We start from the raw sequence: 20,949 nt of genomic DNA, 5'->3' as shown, positions 1-20,949 counted from the left end.
TCAACTCGTTTTCTGGTCATTGCTTTCTTCAGTCTTTACTGTTTTGTTGTGTTATTATTTTTTTTAATATGTCAATGATATAAGAAAAAATATAAGAAATGAGAAGAAGCAGAAAATGTGACCGAGAGGGAAGAGAAGAAGAGTCAAAATTATTACTGATGTGGGTCATCAGTGATTGTGGTCCAAATGTTGGGTTTAACATACATGGGTTTAAAAATATTTATGATTTATTCCAAGATCCACTTGAAAATATGAAGGATATCAGTGAGCCAATAAGTAAGTTCAGTAGAGAATCTGAAACTGTTAAAATATGAACAAATGGAAACATTCTGTTGAAAGATATAGTATCAGGAATAGAGAGTTTAATAGTTGGGCTTCAGAACAGTCTGAACAGAAGACAGCTGTGATTTTGAAGACAGGCAAACTGACATTGTCTAATTACTTTCCTTTTTATTTTTTAGACATTGTCCAATTTCTAACACAAAGAAAAACAAAGATTGGAAAACCTAACTGGGGAACCTAATGCCTGTGGGGCAGCACCAGATGTCTAAGAATTATTTTTTGCTCAGTATAAATTGCACCCACAGATCCAAAGAATTCAAAAGTCCCAAATAAGAACTGATAGAAGGTGCTGTTTAAGCTGATCATAAATTATACTAGATAAAATATCAGGCGGGAAGAGTTAGGAGCCCAATAGAGATATAATGTATGGGCAAACAAAAGAGAACATTAAAATCGGTTATATTCTCTCTCTCTCTCTCTCTGACTCATTTCTATCAATCAATCATCTATCTGTAGCTCTACAGATAAAGATACTGATTTACAGATATATAAGTGTATGTGACTTGGGTGAGAGTTTAATAATAATAACTGAGAAGCACATATAATTACAACGAATGATAGGAAATATCAAAAAGGAAAAGGGAGGAGATAAGTGTGTTCATTTAGAGGTAGTTGTATTTTGTGTGAACCAGTATAGCAACGCTGGAGTATAGTATACAAATAAATTTTTCTAGTGATCATGAAAAATAACACACCAAAAAACCCCACAGCTAAAAAGGAAATAAAGAAGCAAGTTATTTACTACTAATAAAAAATCATGGCAGGAAAGAATAAAAAAGCAAAGACTAGAAGGGACCAATATGATAGATATAAAATAACCATAGCAATAATCACATTAAAAGTAATAAGAAATAAAAGAAAGATCAGGGATGTAGAAGAAGGGGATGGGGGGAGGGAGGAGGGACAGGATAAAGGTAAAACAGTAGAATGAATTTGACTTGACTTTCCAAGGTACATATGTGAGGATACTACAGTGAATCTCACATTATGTGCATCTACAGGACACTAATTTTATAAAAAGCATAAACAGGAAGATCAGTAAAATAGAGAAAAGGGAATAGGTGCAAGGACTTTTTAAAGTGACCATGTATGACAACCTCGTCTCATCAAATTGAACACATCATTAAAGATGCAAACATTATAAAAGAGATCCCAATAAAATTTTTAGAGTTGAAAATTGTACCAACTGAAAGTAAAAAATTCACCGGCAGAACTTAACATATTTCAGCAAATAGAACAATCGGTGAATATGACAGAAGAAAAATTGAGATTAGTCAGGGTAAGGAACATAAAGTAAAAGGAACAAAGAAAATGAAGAGTCCCAGAGAAATGTAGGATGTTACCAAGTCACCAATAAACAATGGCAGTGTCCGAAGGAGAGGAGAGGAAGGAAAGAAATGAGGCTAAAAACTTCCCCAATTGGATGAAAAACACTAATTTCCATATCCTAGTGTTATTAGATGTGGAGGAGTCCCCCAAAAGCTTATGTGTGAGACAATGCAAGGTTTGGAGGAGAAATGATTGCGTTATAGCCTTAACCTAATCAGTGGATTGATCCCTGATGGGATTCACTGAGTGGTGACTGGAGGCAGGTGAGGTGTGGCTGGAGGAAGAGGTTCACTGGGTGTGTGGTTATAATGTATGTATTTGTGTCTGGCAAGTGGAGGCCTCTCTCTCTCTGCTTTCTGATTATTATGTGAACTGGTTCCCTCTGCCATACCTTGAGTCTTGAAGAATGGAGCCAGCCACTGATGCACTGAGACCTCTGAAACTGTGAGCCCTTAAATAAATCTTTCTCCTCTACAGTTGTTCTAGTTGGGTCTTTCAGTCACAAAAGCAAAAAAAAAAAAAAAAAAAAAAAAAAAAAGCTGACTAAAACACCAAGATGCCCAACCTACCCCATGTAGGATAAATGTAAAGCTCTAAAGACATGAACAAGCTGTCCAAAGCTAGTCAGAAAAGAGAATATTGAAAGCAGCAAGAGAAAATGGCTCATTATAACCAGACATCCTCAATAAGTTTAAGAGCTGACTTCTCAGAAACCCTGGAGGCCAGCACACAGCAGAACGATGCACAGAGTATGCAGACAGGAAGATAAGAAGGTTCTGTCTGAAATTGATCTTGGGATGTGAGGAGGGCAATGACCCTTGGATACAGGAAAACGAGCTGTGCAATCAGTCAAGGCAATATTGACAGAGGACACAGCTCATCTTTGCATAAGCTTATCTGAGAAATGCGTTAGTCATGGAAACCAACGTTTTCGCAATCCCATCTTTGGAACAGGGTCTTCTCGAGCTATGAACTGCACTGCTTGAGTATTTTCACACAAAATTTTCATGCATTTTATTTACCTGATTCATCGAGCACTGATTTTCCTTCTAGCTTCAGGAACACTTCATTCAAAGTTGTCATGGAAACACCGTAATTCTCAATTCCTAGGCCAGGATTGCTATCAAGATCTGTGTAAAGTTCTAAAGAAAACAAACAGAGCAGTGAATCAAAACAGCAAAAGCCATGAGCAAACTAAGGACATCTTTCCAAATTAAATAAAGAAATTTTATGAAGTTATGCTTAACATTTGTCTAAGATTTTTAAAATTAACATTTCATAATAAATAATCTTATTCTTCAATCCATGTATTTTCTATTTCACCCAAATATTACTCTTATGGTCAAATATTAGTTTATATTCATTTATATTTCTATTGTAACGTCATTCTAGATTTTTCTGATTTAGTTAATTATGAAATTTTGGACTTCTCAATGCTAAACTTTTTTACTTAAAGATTTTTTTCCCCCAGATAACAGATACAAATGGGAAACATTCATGCTGTTACCAACAGAAGAGAAAAAATATATTTTTTGAGAATTAGGTAGATGGTTCAAAATCTTCTTCAGTTCTCAAAGCACCTGTCAAAGGACAGACGGAGGATCTAAGTCATTTTAAAATTAGTTTCTGTTTCTGAAAAATAATTCCCAAGTTCTAATAGAGAATGAAGAATCGACTTAGAATTTCTTGGGCTAGTAGGAAAGTATGATAGCAGAGATTCCCTCTGGCAATTTTTGTATCCGTTCCTTCTTTAGTTCATTTACCTAAAAATACTATGGCATCAATCATTGTTCATAAAGCCAAGAGCAATGTCCCTGCCTGCATGGATTTGAATTTTAGTGGGTAATTAAGCTTAAGTAAAAACCCAATTCTAAGACTAGAGTGATTATAGAAGATCCGAGGCTTCATTCTGGAGAGTCCAGTGACAGGAGGATGTTAGAAGCGTCCAGTCTCAGCTGGAATATCTTACATGGAAAGGTAGAAAGGAGATTTGAACTGCCAACAAGTACCATGTGTTATTCTTCATTCTACCTAAAACTATTACAAACTTTCCCTATATTTTAATTACTCTTACAATACACTAATTAGCAGTCTACAAACACTTTGCTGAATGCTTCTAAGGAATATTTATGTTATAAAATGTATATTTAAGTGACTTTATGGAATAATTATGTGTCTTTGTTAATCACACGTATGGCAAGGCTAATTGATCCAGCCACTAAATGTCAGCCTTCATGGTCATGGAACAGAAGGATAAACAGAATTAGTAAACGTCTGTCCATTAGCCTGGAAAGCTCAAAGTTACCACAACGGCCTGGCCAAGAGAAATAGTTATATCATGGGGCTAATTAACATAGTTAAGCTAGAGGTTTCAACTATTTGTGTTCATGTACAGTTATGATTACTAGAATGTTCTGCTATATACCACCATGGGAACAAAATTAAAAGAAGCTCTCTAAAATGAACAAGAATTAGTATCAGAATATAATAATATTTCCCACTATAGGCAGTTGTTATTTGACTATTGATTTGATTACATTTAAATATCTGAACAACATCATAAGTTCTCAATGAATGTTAGTTATAAAAGTTACCATTATTTTTATTATGAATATTATTTATATACTAATTTCATGTTTCTATAAACATTACCTGGAAAACTATGGGTTGTTTCTAAGGGTAGTATATAGACAAGCTTTCCTTCACTTTCTGCTGATAATTTGGCATCAGGGATGTGCTGTTTAACAAGGGATGTTATCTTTTCCCGAGCACATAGTTCATTCAACTGCAAACTGGTGTTAAAAAAAAAAAAAGGTATGTTTTTTGACATAGTCTCCAATAGCATGAAAATCAAGTCTAATCTCTATAGGACAAAGAAAACCAGCTAATATCTAATGCAAAAAAACAGGACATGAAAACATTAAATAAGAGGAGAAAGATCCCAATCATATAAATGTAATGTGGGAAAGCAAAGATGAAGCTAAACAGAATTACTGGTCATATTACTGAGGGATGGTGCCCGGAGAAGATCAATAGTGATTCAGGTCCTTAAGTGGAGAATAACTACATGGTAGAAATACTAGGAATGCAGCAAAGATCAGGACTAAGCAAGATGGATAATGTTGACAATTATGTTTAACTGAGGAAGTTTAAGTTAGCTAAATAGCATTATCGTACTGGTTTGAAAGAACAAGAGACTTTTGATAGTCATAGATGCCAAACAGGCACAGTTATTGAGTTAATCATTCAATGCAAATTTCTTAGTATGTGATAAAAATCACCCCACTAAGTGCTTCAGGGTACAAGGTGAATAAGACAACATTAGCCAGCACTTATGAAATTATCTAGTCAGGGAGACAGGAAGAAAACAAACAGATAAGTAAACTAATTATCAATAGTAGTAAATGCTATGAAGGAAACTGGGTATAGATAGAAACTAATTATGGATGAATGTGGGCTTGGGGAGCTGGGATCCCCAATTTTAGCTTTCTTTCTAGTGTCAACCCCAAAACTTTGAATAAGAACAAAATATCATTGAGAAGTCTAGCCATTCAAACACACCATACTATTTTCCCATTATAGGAAATAAAAATTGAACAATCAAGGTTAGTAAGTATATAGTAGATAACAATATGTCATGATTTTACTTTGAATCTTAGTTTTTGCCATTTGAAAAATCTAATTTAACCTATCTCAGCTGTTTCCTCATTAGTAAAATAGAATAATGATTTCTAACATCTAAAGTTGCTAATAACTGAAAAATAGGGATGCTAACACTTAGCTCTTAAAAATGGTTGCTGTTTTATTGAGCTAAATGCTTCAATCAGAATTATTCCATTTACTCATAAGGCATGCGTGAACTTATAAGAATATGAATTATTCCTAGAAGCAGTGAAACCCACTGAGGGAATTTGCCATGAAATAAAACAAGCTATAAACATTTCCTGGCCCCTTATGAGAACTTGAGCTGGGTGTTCTGGAGGACTTTGTAAGTGGTACACAGTGTCTTTCCTCAGGAGCTTATCCGTCGGAAGGTGGGAAGGCAGGCTTGGCAAACTTTTTCTGAAAATGGCTGGGTAGCAAATAGTTTAGACATTGCCTGAAAAGTCTAGTCATGTGTTTCAACTCTCTGTTGTGTCTCAGGAGTTCTGTAGGCAATATGCAAGAGAATTGCAAGCCTGGGCCCAATCAAAACTTTATTTACAAAAACAGGAAAGGGGCTCAGGGGGCCATAATTTGTTAACCTCAGGCTTTGAAGAAGAACATGAAGCAATTATGCAAATTACTGTCCAGAGGCCCATGGAAAGAGTCATGAATTGGGCAGGGAATCTGACTAGCACCTTTATTTTGAGAGCATGGTATGTCCTCAATATTACACAAAATTCTAAGCAACATCTCATTTATTTTTCTATAACCTTTACTTATAACCGGGAGTTATTACTCCCAGATTATAAGTTAGAAAACTGAGTTTAAAAAAGTTTACATAACTTCTAAGAAAAGATGCAAACCAAATGCTTCAGGGAATTAAAAACAAAATTGGGACATCACACTAAACAGGAAGATTATCAAAGTGTGCATGAGATATTATCCATATAACTCTTTAGGACTTAAACAGGTGGAAATGGGTTCAACATATAGCCTCAAAAAAAAAAAAGTGTAGATCATGGTAGGACACGCATAAGGAGCAAGGACTATTTCACTTTAACTAAAGGGTGTTGAATTGGGTCAGGGTACATAGTATGGGAGTCATGACAGACGAGTCACACCAGCATTATTTGGCTACATGGTTTGGATTCTGGTAGGTAAAATTTCTGAAGTTTGTTATGTTTTGTCATTTTATCTTTATTTTCTTTTTTAAGTATAAATGATATAAATCAGAACTAACCAATTAATTTAAAAATTAAAACATGGTCTTGGACACTAGATTTGAAGCTAAACATATTGAGAATCAATTCATGGCTCTACCACACAACAATGTAGTGTTATGGTTTGAACGTGACTCTCAAAGTTCACGGGCTGGAAATAATCCCAGTGCAATGGTGTTGAGATGTGGAAGCTTTGAGAGGTGATTAGGTCATGAGGCTCTCTCTTCATGAATGGATTCATGCCGTTATCATAGAGGTGGGTTAGTTATTGTGGGAATGGATTCCTGATAAAATGATGAATTTACCCCCTACCCTGCCCTGTGTGTGATCTCTTGCCCTTTCTCCTTTTACCATGGGATGATGAAGCAAGAAGGCCTGTGTCAAGTGTGGTCCCTCAACCTTGGACTTCCCAGCCTCCAGAACTGTAGGAAATAAATGTTTATTCTTTATAAATTACTCAGTCTCAGGTACTTTGTTCTAGCAGCACAAAATAGTTAGTCTAAGACACATAGAGAGTATATAATTTTATCTGTAAAGTAAAAGTAATGATGATTCCCATCTCAAAAATAAAAGATTGAAATAAAATAATGTTAAGTATCATCCAAATAAATAACAGCTCTCACATGCTACTATTCAAAACACTAATAATTGAGAAGAATGGAAAGGAGAAGGTCAAGAAAAAGGAGGAAGCACCGAAGGAATTGGAAGCAAGTAGGAAATTATATTAACACCCTGGGTGAGAGATGATTAGGGTATGAAAGAATATATCAGTGAAAAAGTTCCCTTAATATATGTTTCCATAGATCATGCATTCTGAATATATTTCCTAACACACATTTATCTAAACTTCTGTTGCCATCTTATATTCTCAATCTCAAGTGTCTCCAAAGTCGTCAACTCTCACACACACATGATTTCTGTATCAATAGCTCTGCACAGATATGTGCCTATGGGTGTGCAAGCACTTGGGTATAATGAATACAAGTCTTCTTGGCATGTTTGTTTCCATCACCATCAATCCTCTCTTTTACCAAAAGAACCTTCCCTGGTGGCCCTACCTCAGGTGATAACCGATCCCCCACTTTTTCTTCAGAAACAATGAAGAACCCGCACACTTCAGTTTCCCTTTGGAGAGAAACACTTTCCTATCTGAAAAGGAAGAATCAAAGAAGAGAGTTTGATAGGCAGTTTTTTAAAAAATTCTTTTTTTTATTGATTTTATTTTTTAAATACAAGACAGTGGAAAGCATTACAATTCTTATTATGCATATAGAGCACAATTTTTCATATCTCTGTTGTATATAAAGTATGTTCACACCAATTCTTCATACATGTACCTTGGATAATGATGTCCATCACATTCCACCATCATTGCTAACCCCCTGCCCCCTCTCTTCCCCTCCCACCCCTCTGCCCTACCTAGAGTTTATCATCTCACTCCAGTCAAATGGCAGTTATTGTGAAGACAAACAACAATAAGTGTTATCGAGGATGTAGGGAGAAAGGTACACTCGTACATTGCTGGTGGGACTGCAAATTGGTGCAGCTAATACGGAAAGCAGTATGGAGATTCCTTGGAAAACTGGGAATGGAACCACCATTTGACCCAGCATTCCCTCTCCTCGGTCTATACCCAAAGGATTTAAAAACAACATACTACAGGTACACAGCCACATCAATGTTTAAAGCAGCACAATTCACAATAGCTAAACTGTGGAACCAACCTAGATGCCCTTCAATAGATGAATAGATAAAAAAGGTGGCATTTGTACACAATGGAATATTACTCAGCAATAAAAGAGAATAAAATCATGGCATTTGCAGATAAATGGATGGAGTGGAGAAGATAATGGTAAGTAAAGTTAGCCCATCCCCAAAAGACAAATACCGAATGTTTTCTCTGATATAAAGTGACTGACTCATAGTGGGGTAGGGAGGGGGGGCATGGGAGGAATAGATGAATTCCATTTGCTTTTTGAGAAAATGCAGTATGATCTAACTCCAGTTAAGGAGTGTCTATAGGCTGCCCAGAGACGGAGCTAGTAAGGACTCCATAAAGTCCTACTTTATTTTAAATCTAATTTATGTATTTTAGGTCATCTTTGCACCAACTCATCAGGGAGATTCAACTTTGTGGATATACTGTCTATCATAGAGAATCATCACATAACACATTTTGATGGATCAAACATTAAAATTCTTTGGATATTTCAAGTTGATATGTCTCTATTCCGAGACAATTAATCTCTTAGAATACTGACTCTACTTACTTCCCTGGAACAGCCCACTCCTACATCATCAAATAATACAAATTTTACAAGATACATAGAAATGGCTGGAGGCGAGGAGATTTGGGCCCAGTTACATCTCGTCCCCAGTGGTTCAGATTACCATGGATGGCTAGATTGCCAGTATTAAATAGAGCTGTCCAGAATACCAATCCACATTTCTCAAATACCCTGATGTCCTCATGAGGATATTCCATGCAAACCAGCAATTACCTGCCAGGAGGTCAGCCTCATCCATGAACTGAGTAGTAAAAAGGATCACACGGTCTCTTCTACGCTCTTTCAGGAGGTTCCAAATTCTGTGTCTTGAGAAGGGATCCATTCCAGCACTGGGTTCATCTAATAGGAAAACCTGCAGAGGAGGGAGGTGTGAAGGAGAAGTGTGTGTGTGTGTGTGTGTGTGTGTGTGTGTGTGTGTGTGTGTGTTTCTCCTAAGGTGAAGTTTTTCCAGAAAACAATGTAAAGACCATATTATTTATATGTATTTATTTACTTACTTTTTTGCAGTACTGAGGGTGAAACCCAGAGCCTCGTGTATGCCAGGCAAGCACTCTACCACTGGGCTACATCCCCCATCCTTTATTTGTATTTAAAAAGTATTGTGATTAGGATTTTGTTCTCAATTTGAATATTTTATTATAAATATTTTATCAAACACGTCCTTTTTCAATTACAAGGTTTGAACTCTCATCAAAAGTTTCACTTTCTAAAACTTGAAAACACCCATAAATTTAGCTGAACTCACCTGAGGATCTCCTAAAATGGCAATCCCAAAGGTTAGTTTTCTTTTCTGTCCACCACTTAAGTTTTGAGCCAGGACATTCTGAATATTTTGTATTTCCAATTCCAGCAAAACTCTTTGTATCTAATAAAAAGACAACATTGTATGTCATATACCAAGATTCATTTCTTTTTTCCTTTTTTTACAAATGCAAAACTGTAAACCTAATGATTAAAAGCATGGACCCTGTGGCCAAACTGCCTGGCTTTGAATGCCCATCCATCTTCAGCTGCTGTGTGATCTCAGTCAAGTTACTTTCTCTCTGAACCTCAGTTTCTACATGCATAAAATGGGAATAATAACAGCTTTATCTCATAGTGTCGTTCTAAGGAATAAATGAGTTCTATATTTACAGTAAAGGATATGCTCAGCACATTGTAAATTATCTAAATGTTCACTATTGCTGCAATTGGATTTTCCTCTTCAACATTTACCAATGACTTACACACAAATAATTAATAAAAGAGAAAACCAAAACAAAACAGAGCAAACAGGATTAGCAATCTCACTTTGACCAATACATGAGTTTTAATGTATTTATATACCTCTTGTTCCACTTCTTGTGGCAGAATCCCTCTTATTTTAGCAAATAGCCTAAGATTTTCTTCCACAGTCAGGAAGTCAAACTGCACATTGGATTGTGGACAAATTCCAGTGATCTTGATGATGTTTTCTAGGTCATCCATTTCTGAAAGTTTATTATTGTAGATGGTGACAGAACCTATCACAAAGATTCTACATTAATATCTGGATAATAAGTAAAACAGAGTATTTCTAAATAAAAAATATCACTATCAATGCACTAATCAATAAACTATTTTATCTTCAAGATTTATACAATTTAGGCATTATGAATTTTCCTTTCAGTTGTAAAGTAAATTGTAAAAGGAGTTCCCATCTGTGATTTTATTCCTAATGATGTAGTGTAGTCTCTTACCATTTATAATTAGGTTTGGCTAGGTGCCCACTGGGGCCTTAGCAACAGTGATACACATAGAGCTGATGAATAGCTACACACTGTGACTTGTCCTCTTTTGTTGCTGGGATCATGAAGAACATTGAGTAAAGAATCTCAATCCAGCCTCTTGCAACATGAAAGTCCATGCAAAAACAGAGGTGTAGCCGTCCTGTCTGAAGCCTCAAATATGTGAGCAGGCACATGTTAAATTACCTGGTGTCAATCACTTGGTTCAGAATAGAGAAACCATTCAGTCAACCCACAGAGTCATGAGAAAAAAAAATACAACATTTTTTATTTTAAACCATTCGGTTTGGGAGTGTTTGTCATGCAGCAAAATATATGGGAATGCCAAACTGATGACCATGAAAATAATCATCACAAAATACTTACATTCTATATGAAGTAATTAAACATCACAAACCTTTGGATTTCCATTTTTATTTGGTATCTGTGTTTGTCATAAATAATCAGGAGGATTTTATATTATCAGCTTACTTCTTTGTCAACCTGACTTTGGAAAAAAGAACTCTCACCTTTGGTGGGAACAGACAACCCACTAAGAATATTTAACAGTGTTGATTTTCCAGCTCCACTGTGACCAAGGATTGCAGTGATTTGGCCTTCATAAATATCTAATACCAGGTCTAGGAGGAATGGAAGGTAAGATAAGGAAGGAGGGAGAAGAGATGGAAGGAAGGATGGAAAATAATAAAAATCACAAATAACATTGTTACAGAACCAATAAATTAATACTTGATTTCCTGGAATGATTATATTTTCTAGTGTGAAAACATTGTAAGTTCAAAATAAAAATGCCCTTAAAAACTAATTTTTAAAAAATCCTTTCTAGAATTTTTTAAGTTATTTGATTAAAATGAATGAAACATGCCTTATACCCTTAAATTCATTGAAATTGCCTGGCATATGGTAGGTGGATGTTAGTATTCATTGAATGGGATAATAGATTAATAATAAAGTATCACATAGCTAAAACTCCCAAGTGGTAAGTAGGTAAGTGACTCCCCCCCCCTCCCCGCCTTTCAGAAAAGGAAAAAAAGTAGAGTATCTACCAATCGCTTTTGGATTATAGAAGAAAAAATTGAGGGTGTAGGAAAAATATCTGTAGTTTAAATTAGTATAGACTTTAAATACATGTAATTCTATAACACCCACTTTTTCTTAACTTTTATAAAGTAAAAGTGATGTGTTAGAGGGGAAAATTTATAATAGGGTTCAAATAACTTTTCAAATCTGAGATATTATCATTAACTGCTCAATAAAAGCAAAATAATGTGAATTTAAATCATGAAATTGACATCAATATAATTTTTTTTACCTTTCAAAGCTTCTATTTTATCAGGTTTTCCTTTATATTCTTTTGTAATATTTCTGATTCTGAAAAAAAAAAAGAAAGAAAAAAGAAAAGCTACTTCAAGGTGACAGTTCTCTCTGGTCTGTAATTCCAGTTTGGCTGCCAGAATCAGGTGAAACTGGTCTTCAGGATGGAGAGAGAGGTAGCAGTCACTCTCTTGCAGTCCTGGTTGTGGGACAGAATTCTTCAAGAATCCTACAGAATACTGTGGTCCCGGCTGGACTTTGGCATCACCTGATGATGAGTTTTAAAAATTTGTGCTTGGGTCTTAACCAGTTGAGACCTCTTTCCCTGGACTGGGCCATGGTCTAATATCAATTAATAGAGAACAGGGCCATCTCTGGACTGCAAAGTTAAGGAAGTCAGAGCAAGAGAGGACGTGGGCACCCAACACTAAAAGGGTCAGCGTGAACTACTTAGCACAGGTTGGTGATCTCTTGAGTCTCGGTCTCCAGAGGATCCTTGAAAGGTAGCATAAGGAAGAGAGGTGGTGTGACACAACATCGAGGCAGGAGTCTCACAGGGATACCCACCTGACTCATGTCATCTGCACCACTTGGTTACTCTGTTATTTTAGGCAGGGTACTAGATCCAGGTAAGTTTTAGTAACTGCAATCTGAGAATTTGGAATGCTTTAGGATTGCGTTACAGGTTATATAAACTATTTCATCTTGCATGCATAACGCTTGGCTCATGGTGAACATTCAACAAGCTTAAGAGGACATTGGTGAGATGATGATGGTGGTGACAGTGGAAAGGAATGGAGTTAACATGTGCTGGGTGCTATCACAGATCTGGAATTCTAGATATTTTATCTGCACAATTTCATTCTACCAGATAACTGGAATCCAAAAGTGAAGTCAAATGTATGTTATTTTGTCATTTATTGTTCATCAGACAGTGCAGGTTTTATTCATATTAAACTATGTAATTAGGTTTTCTCATTTCTATTTTGATTCCATTTTACTGTCAAAAAAATGAGAAGTATCATAAATGCAATGTGTATAAAGTGTGAATAAATGTTGCCAAAGAAAGTAGGGAGGCTAAGGATGGAGAAAGAAAGAAACGAACAAAAAGACCAAGAATCCAAGCAAGAATTTTGTTGACCTGTCTTCACTGGTGAAATCTAAGTTTTTATTTAATGTAGATGTCAACACTGCAGGGGGCTAGTAAGGGACTTCTTTAAAGGAGAAGTGATGCAAGTGTTGTGGCGTGGTCACTTCTCCAGAGCCCAGGGAGAACTCTGCTTGTATCAGGTGCCAATTCTTAGCTCCCCAACCTTGGCCTGGACTCCATTCACATCCTTGTTACCTGATGGCTTCTTTCCCTTGGAATTCTGGAGACACTGGTTCAAAAGAGTCATTAGATGAAGGATTGGAATCTATTTTATCTTCAAGGATCACATGATCAGCCTTTTGTTGTCGTGACCAAAACGAGGACTTCAGGAAAAACCAGGGTGAATGTTGATGTCCAAATTCTTCTGCATGACCCGGTGACAAATATAAGGTCAATAAGCAATTTTAGAGAAGAGTGACACTAACCTAGCCTGGCAATACAACCCCTTTGCTGCTAAGCCTTGTTGGTCAACACAAGGCAATACATTTTTTGTGTTTTTGTTTCTACTTTGGGTGCTGGGTAGTAAACCCAGGTAATCATTCATGCTAAAGAATGTGCTCAACTATTAAGCTAGGCCCGAGTCCCAATGAGCATGTTTTAACATGCGTGCAACTTCATAAGAAAAAAATAATCACCAAGATATCCCTATTATAATAGTTATTCCTATAGGAAGCAATGAAACAAATTAAAAAGTTTTCAGGAGGAATTTTAATAAATGTTCAATTAACCCTAATAAAGCCAGATATTAGAATCAAAATGCAAATGATTCTGGGCCTGTTGAATTCTGTGTCATTTTATTAACAAACGAAGAAGACATTGGGAAATGACTACTGGAAAAATAAAAAGAATATTCTAAGATAGAATGGGACTTAACAAAACAACACATTTGTGAGAAAGGGAAAGAATGGAGCAAAAAAAAAATTATTCAGACTCAACAGTGGAACTTTAGAAAGCAACTTTATATTCCTGTTTTATCTCATTTCTAGACAATAACTTTCCTCTGAAGCAAATTTATAATTTGCTGGGGGTGCAGTTCATTAACAAATGCTTACCTAGTATACATGAGGCCCAGAACTACAATTAAAAAAAAAAAATCTACATTTGTGTGTTTCTGAACTGCCATGCTAACTAGCTATACAAAAGCAGCAAAGTGGTTTGTAACATATAAATCATGCATGTATTAGGAAATCTGTTCTAGGAAAGAACTTTACTCAAATGATGTTTGATTTTAATCATAACCACTCACTTGGCAAAATTTTTTCAAAGTACATCATGAGTGCCAGATAGAGGAAAGTGTCAAAGGCCAACATGAAATGTGTTGCTATAATTAGATTGGAGCCAACCGGTGCATCAAGAAATACATTAGAATTTACGTCATAATCCAAGTGTAAAAGCTGAAAATTAAAAAAAAAGATAAGTTACATTTGTGATACATTTTAAATAATTTAAATAACAAGAATAAGATGGCTACTTATTGTCTCCTCCTGGAAATAGAAATTTAAACAAGGAGATGGCCTACTTGATGGTTGTCAAATGTATCAGAAGGCATGGACAGTTGAGAAACTGTAACAAGTGTTAACAACTGTGGTGAGGAAAGTGTGTTCTAAATGAAATTGGAGCATTAGGAGAAGGTAGGGAAACATGGCAAATGATGGCACTAGAGCTAAATTTAGACTTTTACCAAATAAGACAAAGTCAAAAGAGGGGTGAGTCCTGAAAATGGCTGCATAACAAATAATTTTTATTCTGGAAAAAAATAGTAGTGATATGTTAAAAACAAACAAACAAACAAACAACAACCCAGAAGGGTCTATGATATTCTAATGAAGAATTGCTTTATTATTAACCATTCTTTTCTTAAGCACTAAAACCCAGATATTTCATGATTGGCATCACCATTTATTTGGAAGGAAGGCAACATGAGTCCAATAAAATAAAAGAAAAAATTTATTTTTCAAGGTTTTTTTTTTTTTTAGCTTGATGGTGTATGTTGTCTTAAATTGTTAAATCAAAATATGAACAGAAGCTGAAGCCACAGAAATAGAGAGCAGAAGAGTGGTCACCAGAAGCTGGGGAGGGTCCAGGGAGGAGGGGATGGGGAGATGTGGATCCATGGGCACAAAGTGACCTTAGAGGGGAGGAAGCAGCCTTGGGGCCCTATGTATGTAATGTGACTAGAGCTCACAACATGGTGTTCATAACATCAAATATGTATTTAATAGCCAAAGAAAGTGCTTTATATGGTCTCCAAAGGATTTTGTATTGATCATTCACCCCCTGCCTTTGGTTTAGGCTTCTTTAGCTGGGCTAAGTACTTTCAAAGCTTTTAAAAGTTCAGCTTTGCAAAATCAAAAAGTCTACAGGAGGGTTTTAAATTTAACCATGTTGAAGTATAAAAACTATTACAGATTCTTCTTCTTCTTCTTCTTCTTTTTTTGATTACAGTTTCTTCCAGAAAAGAAAGATGCTTCTCATCTATCATTAGATGCCTTCTTACCTGGGACATTCCAAGGGTGAAAGCAAACGGGCTAAGAAAACTGAAAATCCACTCCAAAGACACTGGGAGATATCTGTACAACGCTGTGAATCCAAGGCTCCCCCAGAAGACAGTAAGAAGGAACACCACTAGGCTAGTGAGGAAAGACTTCTTCACCACGACGCTCATCAGGAAAGCCAGAGCAATCTAAACAAGAGAAGACCCGACAGGGTAAAGTCCCTCCAGGAATTATTAGTGGCATGATAACAGGAGGGATTTTACATACCACATTTTAGTTCTATTATTAGTTTGCATGTAATGAGTGAAACTATTATTTTGCCAATTGTATTAATAATTGACATCACAAAGCATTACTAATCCAATTGTACCCACCTATAGATTTTTGCATGCAACTAGAGCAGGCAGAAAACAGATATGTAGACTAAATAAGTTAATCTGAAACCAACAGTTTGATTTTTAAGGCAAGAGATAGGGAAAAATTTAATTCATCAACTCACCAGTGACAATCCATAAAGGAGAAAGAGGGTAAAAACCACCAGGAAGTTGGTCAGAATAAAAAACTGGGTAGATTTTATAATAAGTGCCAAGAAAAGGGCCATAATGAAGATGAAGCCGGCATAGAGCAAACCCCAGGAGAACCTGGTGTAAAAACAGAGCTTTGTTTCAGTACTTAGTGTTCAGTTGAAAAGAAGGACCCACCAAGGATTGTACTGTAATTTTTCATTGTTCCTTTGCCCACTCATTCATTCATACATCCATGCTGTTGTGCAGCAGATATTTATTGCCTATTCTAGGATATGCTATTACAAACTAAAACTTTTTAAACAGAACTCATAAGGAATTAAGAATACTCTTTTTCTGAAAAATAATTTCAGAAACACACATGTACACACATCATTATAAACAAAAAAGAAATAATTAGGTTTCAAGTTTGATGGATTTGGGTTGCAACATTTCATTTTGGACTTTCTTACCCTGTGACTGTGGGAAAACTCTGTAACCAATTTTTCTCCCTTTTATTCCTCTGAAAATAGAAAACTATACTATGGTGAGAACTTGGTGAGGTGAGGTTATGTGGGTCGTCGTCTTAGTTCATGGCAGCACCTTTGTGAATCCCTGATATCTTTTTCTCTAGAGGCTTAAAGGGTGAGAAGCTTCATAAATTTCCTTGGAGATAAGAAATTACTCCTCATGTGAAATTCTGTCACTTCTCTTACCAAAAGCTCTTTTTACCTTTCTCTTCATGAATACATCAAGTAGTCTACATACTTGCCCTTAATTCCACTCATTTTCCAGTGAGATAGAGTGCTAAAAATCATACCATTTACTTTGTCTCAGAATAGTCCACTATGCCTTTCTTATCAATTTCTTTATCTTGTTTTACAGTCTTCTTTGGAGAGTATAATTAAATAAAGATACTTTAAAAAAATCAAAGATAGCTGTAAGACCAACACAATAATAGCTAGCACATAGAGCAATTATTATGTATTGGGCAGTGTTTTAAAAACTTATCAAATAGTAAATCATCTGCTTCTCACCACAGCTGAATGCAGAAATGACACTTCTATGTTTTACTCATATTATTGACAGAGAACCCATTGAACAAATATGTTAACAGTCTCAGATCCAAGTGTTTGGCTCTAGAATCTCCAGATTTCACTGCTCTACTATAATTTCCTCTAATATTAATTCAATAAAGAGGTCAATACTGATTTTCAGGATTTGAGCACAGAAGGAACTCTTAACTCTTAATTGATTACAATATGCCCAATCCGCCCATCTCCCTCGCTTCACTGGTACTTTCGTCCTTCTCCATGCCCTGTCAGTTAATTACTCTCGAGGTCTCACACAGAACCTTGTCCATTCTTGGAATTACTCAAGCTTTGACTTCTGCCCTTGCAGTCCTGTGCTAGCTGGAATTCCACCTCCATCTGGCAGAGATGCTGACCTCTGTCTTAGCCATTCCATTATCACAACTGCCCGGCAAACTAAACCCGAGAGAATCACAGTCACATTTGGTCTCGTCCTGGCAAACATTATAGCAAGGGTGACTTATTGCATTCAGAGGATAAAGGGAAAAGTTAGAAAATCATTAGGTTTTAATAAAGATACATTGCAGATGCCCACTTTTCTCGAGATTCTCCATTGAGAACACTGTGCTACAGCCAGCTCACCAGAACGCTGAATCCTGCAGGCCCATCATGGTCATCAAGGCCTTCATCCTTTTCCTCTCCCTTGTGACATTGATGGATGCATAGTAAATGAATGGGGAAAAGGAGATGATGCAGAAGAAAATGAAAAAATCAGTTGCGATTCCTCCTTGACTAATAAAGGGCTGTATCTTCATGTATTTTCCGGTAACTGAAATAAGTTCCTCCATGACTGAATGATTTGTTGTGGTCTGAAGAAAGATAATAATAAATAAAATTTCCACACTGAATGACGTGCTGGGGTTTCGTGTCTCTGTTTTTATCATCTCTTTTCCTAGAAATGTGCAATCCTTATAGGATCTGATGCTGGCCTACATTTCCACATCCGTGTACTGCACTGGCCCACCTGGATTTTGGATTCCAGGCTTTCCAGAATTCTTAGCGTTACTGTGTTTGACAATCTCCCCACCCAATGTCACTTCATGATTTCTTTGCAATGCCTTTTCTGATCTTAGATTTGACAAACCCCTCACCTCAAGCTTCTAGTTTAATTGCCATTTTAATGAGACTCTTTCCACAGCTTTATAGGCTGGGAAATTTGCTTGTTTGTTTACAAGGACTTTTTGATATGCCCATGATCACCTACTTCTGTTCTATTGATGTCCTTATTATATCCCTGGTTTTCTGACAACATTTCTTCTCTGTATGCCTTATTTCCTAACGACATACAGCAAATCTAGTAGTCTGTGTTGTAAAGATACAAATGAGTAAATGAAAGAACAGGGCTAGCCATTTATATTTCCTTCCATGAGACTTCTAGTACCTCTGGTATAATTAGTTTGCATGGAAAATTAGTTTTTATTGAACATTTTGTACTCACTTCTATAATAGCAGCATTAATGGCAGCTTGAAGAGCCATAAAACCTTCCTTCCAGAATATTGACATGTAACAGTCAACATCTTCATCTTCTTCAAAACAATGAGCTTTGTGATTAAAAAAGACAAAAAATCATCACTGGAATTATACCAATCTGATCACAGGAAATGGGCTTTTCAGTGGCCCATAATTCAAATGGATTTATTTTGGCTCAAAAACATGAAAACATAGGTTATAGTAATGATTCTCCAAAAGAGTCAGGCAGAGCTGTCTTGGGGAACGTTCTGCCTGTAGTCATCTTTCTCATACCACCTTTTGTGCTTCTCTGCCAATCAAGAATTTTGTGGAACTCTTCTATTTCTGCATTGTGAAAACAATATATTTTTGATATTAGTTTTAGTCAGCTTTTTCACCACTGTGACCAAAAGACCTCACAAGAATGAAGTTTGATGTTCATGGTTTCAGAGCTCTGACAGCTGACTCTGCAGCCTGGGGCCTGAGATGAGAAAGAACGTGATGGCAGAAGGGCAGGGTGGAGGAAAGCAGCCTAGGACATGGTAATCAGGAAACAGAGGGAGTTCTACTCACCTCGGACAAAATGTATACCCCAAAGGCTGCCAGTGATGTACCTCCTCCAGCTACACCCTACCTGCCTACAAACACCATCAAGTTCATCCGTTCAAGTGGAACAATGCATTGATTAGTTTAAAGCTCTCATAACCCCATTATTTCACCTCTATTTATTTTTTTTTTTTTGCATTGTATTCCATGTAAACTTCTGGAGCACACCTCATATCTAAACCATAACAATGTTCTTCAAAACAGGATTTCTAGTATGCATTGAGAAACATTGAAATACAGCTTGTTCTAACATGGGGTACAACACAGCATAAAGGGCCAAATGGAAGTTTGAATAAGGAAACTCACTGTGCTTAAATCATGTCAATCAGAATGTCTTTTGAAGAGAAAAGTTTATTTATTAAAAAAAGAAGATCTACCAGTCCATTGATATTAATATATTTAATGTAGCTATTTTATATATGAACTATGTATAATATGTTGAATATATTTATAATATTTAATGAAATTATATTAAGGTGATACTCTTTAATAAGATTAACTAAAGTTAAATATAGGAATCAAATGCATATTGCATTAAGATTTTAAATATTTAAAAATTATTTTGAAATATTTCAGATCTACAAATAATATAAAAATAGACACACATGCACTTATCACCAAATTTTAAAAATAAATCATTACAAATACAGTTGAACTCCTCTACATACTCTCTAAATGTTCTTTCCTAAGCACCAATCCTTGAAATAGCTAGTGATGTTTCTGAACTTCATGTTTACATATGTCTTTAGGCTTTTACTGTGTAACCCTAAACTATATAAGTGATTTTTAAACATAAACTCTATTTAATCCATAGATCTCATTATATTCATTATTCTGCACCTTACTTCAGTTGTTATGTTTAATAACTTTGAAATCTGTCTAAATAGTCCTTTTGATTTCTTCTTATGATTATGGAATCCCATTGTAGAAATGTGAACCAGTCAATTTATTTATCTACTCTCCTGATATTTGGGTTAGTTCTTTTTCTCTTTTTACTGTTGTCACCAGCCTCCATTAAAAAAATCTAAAATTTGCTTTTTAAAAGGCAAATTTAAATATCAAAATAAAAGTATCTAAGCTAATTGTTTCTACTCTTGTCCCCAACCCCGATCAAAAAATCTAAAATTGTTTTTCACCCAGAAGAAGGAGACTGAAAGCTATAATTTTTTGAAGAATTCTTTTATATTTTATCATGAATGTGTGAGTATCAGTCAGGATAGTCTATGATATACTATAGTAACAAATTACCTTTAAACCTCAATTTATCACCACAAAAGCTTATTTCTTACTCAGGCTACAAGTTCAGCAAGGTTCTTTGGTCAGAGGTTGAGGGATATTCTATTCCACATTCAACTAAGGATGTCAAATGAAATGAATTTTCTGCACTATTGTATGTGACTCATTCTGCTTGTAGAAGCAGGTGAAGAAAGATGAGAAATCCACACTTGCTTTTAAAGTGCCTTGAGTCTGGCTTTTCATTGAGAGCTTCCTAAGCCCTCAGGAAGGAGAGAACAGGCTACCAGTCTTTAATGTAGGGATGAGAGTTTTACTAAAAAAGATTTTTATGATGATGGGTTATATATTATTCAATTTTTGCAGAATTTAGAAAATTATATGATACTGGATAGGCATTCTCTTTTCTACATATCCTAGTCAATACTTTGTATTATTTGTTAGTTTTTGCAAATCTAATGAATGTGAAATGATATAACAAGTGGTTTCAAAATACAGTTTTCTGATTGCTAATGCA

General features: G+C 35.7%; 1 protein-coding gene across 8 annotated transcripts in view; it reads right to left on the bottom strand.

The window, feature by feature from the left end:
• LOC101960680 (ABC-type organic anion transporter ABCA8) overlaps positions 1–20,949 on the bottom strand; it is a 93,825-nt gene that overhangs the window by 30,404 nt on the left and 42,472 nt on the right. For all 8 annotated transcript variants that reach the window (XM_078041794.1, XM_078041792.1, XM_078041795.1 and 5 more), the window contains 14 exons: positions 18,582–18,685; positions 17,726–17,952; positions 16,049–16,190; positions 15,552–15,737; positions 14,301–14,448; positions 13,250–13,418; positions 11,903–11,961; positions 11,100–11,210; positions 10,151–10,326; positions 9,570–9,689; positions 9,038–9,176; positions 7,595–7,685; positions 4,324–4,463; positions 2,694–2,813 (listed from right to left, as the gene is read on the bottom strand). In XM_078041794.1, the coding sequence (XP_077897920.1) occupies positions 2,694–2,813; positions 4,324–4,463; positions 7,595–7,685; positions 9,038–9,176; positions 9,570–9,689; positions 10,151–10,326; positions 11,100–11,210; positions 11,903–11,961; positions 13,250–13,418; positions 14,301–14,448; positions 15,552–15,737; positions 16,049–16,190; positions 17,726–17,952; positions 18,582–18,685 (1,932 nt within the window). The remainder of the gene's footprint in view (positions 1–2,693; positions 2,814–4,323; positions 4,464–7,594; positions 7,686–9,037; positions 9,177–9,569; positions 9,690–10,150; positions 10,327–11,099; positions 11,211–11,902; positions 11,962–13,249; positions 13,419–14,300; positions 14,449–15,551; positions 15,738–16,048; positions 16,191–17,725; positions 17,953–18,581; positions 18,686–20,949) is intronic.

Source organism: Ictidomys tridecemlineatus, chromosome 3, assembly GCF_052094955.1.
Source record: "Ictidomys tridecemlineatus isolate mIctTri1 chromosome 3, mIctTri1.hap1, whole genome shotgun sequence".
Classification (NCBI taxonomy): domain Eukaryota; kingdom Metazoa; phylum Chordata; class Mammalia; order Rodentia; family Sciuridae; genus Ictidomys; species Ictidomys tridecemlineatus.
Note: the sequence above shows the minus strand (reverse complement) of the source record. Positions and strands in the feature narration are given on the sequence as shown.